Source organism: Eschrichtius robustus, chromosome 15 (genome assembly GCF_028021215.1).
Source record: "Eschrichtius robustus isolate mEscRob2 chromosome 15, mEscRob2.pri, whole genome shotgun sequence".
Classification (NCBI taxonomy): domain Eukaryota; kingdom Metazoa; phylum Chordata; class Mammalia; order Artiodactyla; family Eschrichtiidae; genus Eschrichtius; species Eschrichtius robustus.
The window spans coordinates 35,782,565-35,790,053 of record NC_090838.1 but is presented as its reverse complement, the minus strand read 5'-3'; the positions used below and the strand labels follow the sequence as shown (position 1 = coordinate 35,790,053).

Sequence of the window (7,489 nt, the reverse complement as noted above, 5' to 3'; positions counted from 1 at the left end):
CCACGTTAAACGTGCAGGGGATTTCCAACAGTACAGCCCCAGAGGAGGGGAGCCGTACCTTCCCGCCGCCACCCAGCAGCACCCATCTGGGCCGAGCTCTCCACGCCGCCCTGGGCGCCCCAGCGGCCAGCCCCGCCCCGAGGCCTCTCCGCCCCCTCCCCCAGAGGAAAAAAATTGGCGGCGGCCAATGGGAGGCCAGGAAGGCGCCTGACGTCCGCAAGCCAGCGGGCGGCGTTGCCTGGAGACCCCGGCGGGGTCAGCCTTCTGTCCCCTCCCCGCGGCAGGCCCGCCCCGCCGCTGCCGCGCTCCGGGGCTCTATATAGGGCGCGCGCTCTCGGGCGGCTGAGTTCCAGCAGTCCGCGAGCTGCCGTCGGCTCCGCGCGGGGGGGGGCGGGCCGGGCACCCCGGGGCGCGGAGGAGCGCTCTAGCTTCACTCTCCTCTCCCCCCGCTCTGCACTCCCGGGCACCCTCAAACCAGTTCAAGCTGCTGCCCCCGCTGCCTCTTTTCTCGCCCCCCAGCAAACTTTCGGTCCCTCCCCCGCCCCTCGCCCGTTATTCGTCGTGGCTCAAGCCCGCCCGCGCCGCCCCGAGGGCTCCTCCGGACCTCCCAGCCTGCAGCTCCGACCATTACAGGATCCAGAAACATGTCGACCACACTTCTGTCCGCCTTCTACGATATCGACTTCTTGTGCAAGGTACGCGGAGGAGCAGGGAGGGAGGAGGACAGGCAAGCAGGAAGCCCTTCGAGTTTTCAGGCTTGGCCTTCTGTCCTCGGCTTCGGGGGTCCTCTTCCCGCCTTGACTTTTTGGGCTCGGGAAAAATGCCGGAGTTTGCAGTGTGTGCTCGAACCTTGTGGACGGGGAGAAGGAGCGGGGAGGAAGGGCAGGAGGGAGTCGCTGTAGCTGTTTAGTTTCTCCGCAGCCGACCACAGCCACGCTTGCCCGGGGCTTCCCGGACGGGGTTTGCGCCGCCCAGGCCGGCGGCCCACGGCTGAGGATCACATGTCGCAACCCAGTGCGGCCTAGGGTGGAGAGTCCGGCTCCTCCCAACGCGAACTTGATTCTTGTGCGCGTGTAAGGGTGGAGGTTGGGGGGCCGAGTCGAGATCCGAAAAGAAAAAAGAATTGGAGGGCTGGAAGTGGTTCTTCTGCAACGCACCCCAACGCATCCCTCTCTTCTTTTTCCCACTTTTCATCCCTTCCCCGCTACCCTCCTCTTCGGCAGACGGAGAAGTCCCTGGCCAACCTCAATTTGAACAACATGCTGGACAAGAAGGCGGTGGGGACACCCGTGGCCGCCGCCCCCAGCTCGGGCTTCACGCCGGGCTTCCTCCGACGGCACTCAGCCAGCAACCTGCACGCGCTCGCCCACCCCGCGCCTAGCCCCGGCAGCTGCTCGCCCAAGTTCCCGGGCGCAGCTAACGGCAGCAGCTGCGGCAGCGCGGCGGCGGGCGGGCCGGCCTCCTACGGCACCCTCAAGGAGCCGTCGGGGGGCGGCGGCACGGCCCTGCTGAACAAGGAGAACAAATTCCGGGACCGCTCGTTCAGCGAGAACGGCGAGCGCAGCCAGCACCTCCTGCACCTGCAGCAGCAGCAGAAGGGGGGCGGCGGCTCCCAGATCAACTCAACCCGCTACAAAACTGAGCTGTGCCGGCCCTTCGAGGAGAGCGGCACGTGCAAGTACGGCGAGAAGTGCCAGTTCGCGCATGGCTTCCACGAGCTGCGCAGCCTGACGCGGCACCCCAAGTACAAGACGGAGCTGTGCCGCACCTTCCACACCATCGGCTTCTGCCCCTATGGGCCTCGCTGCCACTTCATCCACAACGCCGATGAGCGGCGGCCCGCGCCGTCGGGGGGCGCCTCCGGGGACCTGCGCACCTTCAGCGCCCGCGACGCGCTGCACCTGGGCTTCCCGCGGGAGCCGCGGCCCAAGCTGCACCACAGCCTCAGCTTCTCGGGCTTCCCGTCAGGCCACCACCAGCCCCCGGGGGGCCTGGAGTCGCCCCTGCTGCTCGACAGCCCCACGTCGCGCACGCCGCCGCCACCCTCCTGCTCCTCGGCTTCGTCTTGCTCCTCGTCCGCTTCGTCCTGCTCCTCGGCCTCGGCTGCCTCCACACCCTCGGGCGCCCCGACGTGCTGTGCCTCTGCGGCGGCAGCGGCCGCGGCCGCGCTGCTGTACGGCACCGGGGGCGCCGAGGACCTGCTCGCGCCGGGCGCGCCCTGCGCCACCTGCTCGTCGGCCTCGTGCGCCAACAACGCCTTCGCCTTCGGTCCGGAGCTGAGCAGCCTCATCACACCTCTCGCCATCCAGACCCACAACTTCGCCGCCGTGGCCGCCGCCGCCTACTATCGCAGCCAGCAGCAGCAGGGCCTAGTGCCCCCCGCGCAGCCCCCGGCGCCGCCCAGCGCGCCCCTCCCTGCCAGCGCCGCCGCGCCGCCCTCGCCGCCCTTCAGCTTCCAGCTGCCACGCCGCCTGTCCGAGTCGCCCGTGTTCGACGCGCCCCCTAGTCCCCCGGACTCACTGTCTGACCGCGACAGCTACTTGAGCGGCTCCCTGAGCTCGGGCAGCCTCAGCGGCTCTGAGTCCCCCAGCCTCGACCCCGGCCGCCGCCTGCCCATCTTCAGCCGCCTCTCCATCTCCGACGACTGAGGCAAGAGGGCGCTAGTGAGGAGGAGGAAGGGAAGGCCGTTCTGGGGGTGTTGGAGGGCGCCCCTGCAGTCGCGCCCCTGCTGGGGGCAGGGAGGCTCGGGAGTGTAGGGGGCTGACCTCGGCCACAAGCAGACTGCAGGCCGCACCGAGCACTTGGACTCGAACTTGTGTGCCGGGAGGGGCCCCCACCCCTCCCCTTTCGGTTTCCTCTTGTTTTGTTTTGTTTTTTATTATTATTTTTATTATTATTACGAAGTTTCATTCTTGTTGAGCGAAAAAAAGCCAACGAACTCTTTGTATTGAACAAAATATTCACAACAGAGCAGTTGTGATGCGAATAGAACAAAAACCAAACACAAACTTTTTTGGGTCTCCGATGAGTTTGGGACTTTAGGAAAAATCAACCCAGCACCAGCAGCTACCAACCACCATTCCATATCTTCACTTGCAAAGCATTAGCTACAGTCCAGATGTGGGGACTCTTACCTTGAGAGAGGTTCCTAATTGTCTCAGACCAGTGTAAACAAACAAGCCAACCAACACCTTGCTAAACCTAAGCTTTTAGAATCCAGTATTCTGCCAAGAATATGCCTTGATAGTAGACCTCAGCTCCATAGGTGTTTTTTGTTTTTTAACGAAGTTGTATATGTCTGGAAAAAAAAAACCCTTGCATTCCAAAGTTTCATACTGGTTCCTGGTTTCATTGCCATCACTTAGTGGATGTTTAAGTTAGAACCATTTTGTCTGCTCTTTCTGGAAGCCTTGGGCAGAGCTTAGTTCGTAATTGTTGGGGAATAACTGCTGAATTTTTAGCTGTTTTGAGTTGATTCGCACCACTGCACCACAACTCAATATGAAAAAAACTATTTAACTTATTTATTATCTTGTGAAAAGTATACATTGAAAATTTTGTTCATACTGTATTTATCAAGTATGATGAAAAGCAATAGATATATATTCTTTTATTATGTTAAATTATGATTGCCATTATTAATCGGCAAAATGTGGAGTGTATGTTCTTTTCACAGTAATATATGCCTTTTGTAACTTCACTTGGTTATTTTATTGTAAATGAGTAAAAAAAAAATCTTAATTTAAGAGATTGTATGTAATATTTATTTCATTAATTTCTTTCCTTGTTTACGTAAATTTTGAAAGATTGCATGGTTTCTTTACGGAAATCTTATCTTGATGCTGTGGAAGTAGTTTGAGGAATATCTTATGAGTTTTTCTTAGAATGTATAATGGTTGTAGCCCATCCAACTTTAAAAGAAAAAAAGTGACCACATACTTTGCAATCAGGCTTACATGTGGCATGCTTTTCTCATTCCATCTTTATAAATCAGAAAATGTTTTTTGTTTGCTTATTCCACCAGTTCTACTGTGACATACTCTGCATATAAAGACATGTAGCAATAATGGGGGGGGGGGAGGGTAATCTCACAGTGCCTTTGGAAGGGCCAGAACTTGCCTTAAATCTTCCTCAACCAAATAAGTATTTTGTCTATTAGTGCTTGAGAGAATTTGAATGTAGGATGGGTTCAACTGCACAAAAGGAAAAGATTTTTACCACTTTTTTTTTTATATAGCTATAAAGTGAAGAGGCCACCTCTTAGTGCTAAAATGGTATGTAGTACATGAATATGCCTTGTTTAATTACAGAAAATTCCAAAACTTGTACTATTTTTTTTTTTTCCGTGTGGAAAGGCAGGAATGCTTTCCTGGACAGCGGATGAATGAGCAGTAGACGTAGTTTGTTTGTACGTAGGTACAGTTGGAGCACTATGTATGTATGTACTCTGGACTACTTTGACAGAAGTAGGTATTTGAATGTAACAAGGTTAAGTCAACTTGAGTTGTAATATATTTGGGGAATCAGTTCACTACAAATTGTGACTGTAAACATTGTACTGTAAATGTTTTGTAGTTTTCCCCCAATAAAACTTCTGGGAAAAAAAGGTATTAATGTGTAAGATAGCTTCCTTCTTTTAAATGGGAGTATCTAGGTTTCTGGCTTCCCACCACTGTCATGCATTGCCCAGGTCTTAGAGGGATTGGGGGCTAGGGTTTAGAGAGCTGGCAGAGCCAGAGTTCAGAAGAGCCTGTCCCCCTATATATTTTTTATACAAGTTCTTTTAGCCGAAAGAAAGTAATTTGGACTGTCAAGGGCATTAGTTAGCTGTTCCCCTTGGTAATAAGATGCATCCCCGTGTTGGCTGACTGGCTGGTGGCTGGGCCTGTCTGGGAGGCCTGAGGCGTGTGGCCTGCCTGTGAGTCACCAAGCGGATCACATGTCTGCAGTGGCAGCTGAAGGTCTGATTTTTTTTTTTTTTTTTCCCCCACTGGGACGCACAGGGAACCAAACTGCTTGGGTGAGGAGGGGTCTTGCCAGCCCTTGGCTGAACTGGGGATGGGGGCTTAGGCCCCGCCTTTCCTGGGCCGGAGAACCAGGGTTTGGCCTGGACTTTGGAAAGCCTGGCTGTGTCCTTGTCCACAGACGACAGAAAGAGAAGGAAGATGAAACAGGTTAAACTTATATCTGGGTAATGTTTATGTGGACGGCTTCCTCTGGGAGTGAGCACACACGTTATTTATGCAAAAGGATTAGTGTCTGTGCTTGAGACAACTGTAAGCAGCCAGAAAGCAAATCCAACCCAGGTCTGGAAAAAAAGGAAGGAAAAAAAAAGCATCAGTCTGTCTGCTGATTCTCACACAATTGAACAGAACCTTAGTATGGTTCTTTCCTACAATCACTTTAGAAGTTAAAAATGCGGTTCATAAATCAATTCCTGTTTTTTCTTCTCTATCCCGCCCCCGCCACATACACAGAGTTCAGACTTCTTTTTTTCCAAAGTAAGTAAGAGATTTAGCAAAAGTTTTGTTTTCCTCATCTACAACGGCTGGTCTCTATCACCCATACTTGCATCCCCTCGACCCTGTGTTTGCCTGTGTTCGCCGGGGTCTCCCGGGTCTCACAGCTGAGCCTGGTGGGGAGGGCGCCGTCGGTGGAGCGCTCCAGACCTCGGGCAGCTGTTTCACGTTAACGATGATTGCGCTGGTGTTAACCGGAGCGTTTTGGTGCTGGGCGCGCGCTGCCAAAGGGGATGGGGAACAGTTTCAAAGTTCTCCCAGATGCCGGGCCCCTGGCTGGGGAGGGGCGGGTGGGCGGCCTCAGCAGCGGGGGAGGGGAAGCCTGAGGCCAAGGAGGGCTCGACCGGTGAAGACCCTGCAGGCTCCTAGGCCTCTTCACCATAAAGAATGTGCAATGGCGAGGAAAAGTCTAAAATGTGGTGCTATATAGGCCAAACTGCATTTCAAATGCCTTGTTTCCACTTCATTCCAAGACATTTTTCTAAACAAGTGCTTTTGATCAACTGGAATGTTAGACTTCTTTTTGGGGTAAGCCACATTCATTTTTAAAAATTGGTTTGTCTGAAAGCCCAACTGCTAAGAGCTGATGTTTTTGTATTTTAGACCCAGTGGAGCGTGGAAAGCTGGGGGGAATCATTCAGAAATTTCCTCTTGCTGCAGATCAATGGAGGGTATGTGGGTCATTGTCTTTCTGCAGCGGCTGGAATTAACAGCAAACAAAACGCTCTACAATTGCTTGATCACCCTTAGAAAAGTTTTCTTGTAAATTAAGGGAACTAGAAGTAAAAACTGCAAGTAAGAACAAGCCAGGATTCCTATCACGGGCTGGGGAGCGGAACTAAAACTGACTCCTGAATTATACTCAAGATAAAATTCTTTTGGAGTTAGTTGTGCAAATGAGCCCAGAATGTGATGGTGTTTAGAATGTCTTAATAGTGGCATTTCCACTAGCTATTTGAAAACTAAGGTATTTTTTAAGCAACCCAATTAGTGTGCACCACCTTCTAAAGTATTTCAGAGAAGGGATGCATGCATATAGATATTTTCCACCCCTCACTCTGAATCTACTGCTGAGTGTATGGGGTTGCGGAGGGGGTGTGGACACAAAAAAACTATTGAGAAGGCTGAAGCTCTGCACCCACCCTTGGGAATAGATGGAGGATTGCGAGCCCTGCAGCGGCTCAGGAACCCCGATGATAGGACCAGGCCTGGAGGGCCCAATGCAGGAAAGACAAACAGGCATAGCTCTTGGCTGCAGGTCTGGCCCTGCACTGGGATGCTCAGTGGTGAAGTCTGCCTGGGAGGGTCTCAGAAACCCCCAGGCTAGATGTATGCAGAGAGGAGGCCCACAAGAGAGCATTTGAACCTGGAAGGGAACCAACTCAAGGCATTTGCTCTCCTTCAGTTGTGCTCGTGGTGACAAGAGTGAGGGCAGATGTGACTCTGGCCACATCTTGAAAGCGGAAGTTGGGTCTCTGCACCTTCCCTAGCCTTTGAGTTAATGGGAGACAACGCGGCCCCTGGTAAGCAGCCAGGCTTACCTTCTTCCATCAGGGCCCATAACCACTCTCCATTGTTGTTACCTCATTTAACTGTGTTTATTTTTTCTTGTTCACTCTCTGGGGGATGTGCAGACTTGTGGCCATCCAGGGCACTTCCAGTTTGTGCTGCTAGCAAGGCCAAGGAGGGAAGGAGGGAAGGAGGGAGGGTCAGGGAGGAGCCAGGGCCTGGCGGCTGGACAGGCCTGCCAGGAGGAGCCCTGTGAGAAGGGGGGGGCCCCGGGGAACAGGAAGCCACAGCACCTCCAGGCCCACGCCTGCCTAGGTGGGTTCTCCCAACCTCTCCTGACAGTTTTTGCTAGACCTGGAAAGTGTATAAGTGTGGGTGTGTGTCTAAGGGTGTATATGTATGGGGGGAGGTCTGTGTGCGGGGGCGGTATCCACGTGGAGGGTGGATATCTGGGTCCTTGT

The 7,489-nt window shown here is 53.7% G+C and overlaps 1 protein-coding gene across 1 annotated transcript; it reads left to right on the top strand.

The window, feature by feature from the left end:
- Positions 1 to 331: 331 nt before the first annotated feature.
- ZFP36L2 (ZFP36 ring finger protein like 2) lies at positions 332 to 4,606 on the top strand. Its single transcript, XM_068564728.1, has 2 exons — positions 332 to 695; positions 1,224 to 4,606. The coding sequence occupies exons 1-2, from the start codon at positions 645 to 647 to the stop codon at positions 2,646 to 2,648; spliced, it is 1,476 nt and encodes a 491-aa protein (XP_068420829.1). The 5' UTR covers positions 332 to 644; the 3' UTR covers positions 2,649 to 4,606.
- The last annotated feature ends 2,883 nt before the right edge of the window (positions 4,607 to 7,489 follow it).

Bases quoted from the DNA above. Each gene is read 5' to 3' on its own strand.
- ZFP36L2 (XM_068564728.1), top strand. From the start codon at position 645: ATGTCGACCACACTTCTGTCCGCCTTCTACGATATCGACTTCTTGTGC. The intron at 696-1,223 runs GTACGCGGAGGA...CCTCTTCGGCAG, and splicing joins ATATCGACTTCTTGTGCAAG to ACGGAGAAGTCCCTGGCCAA.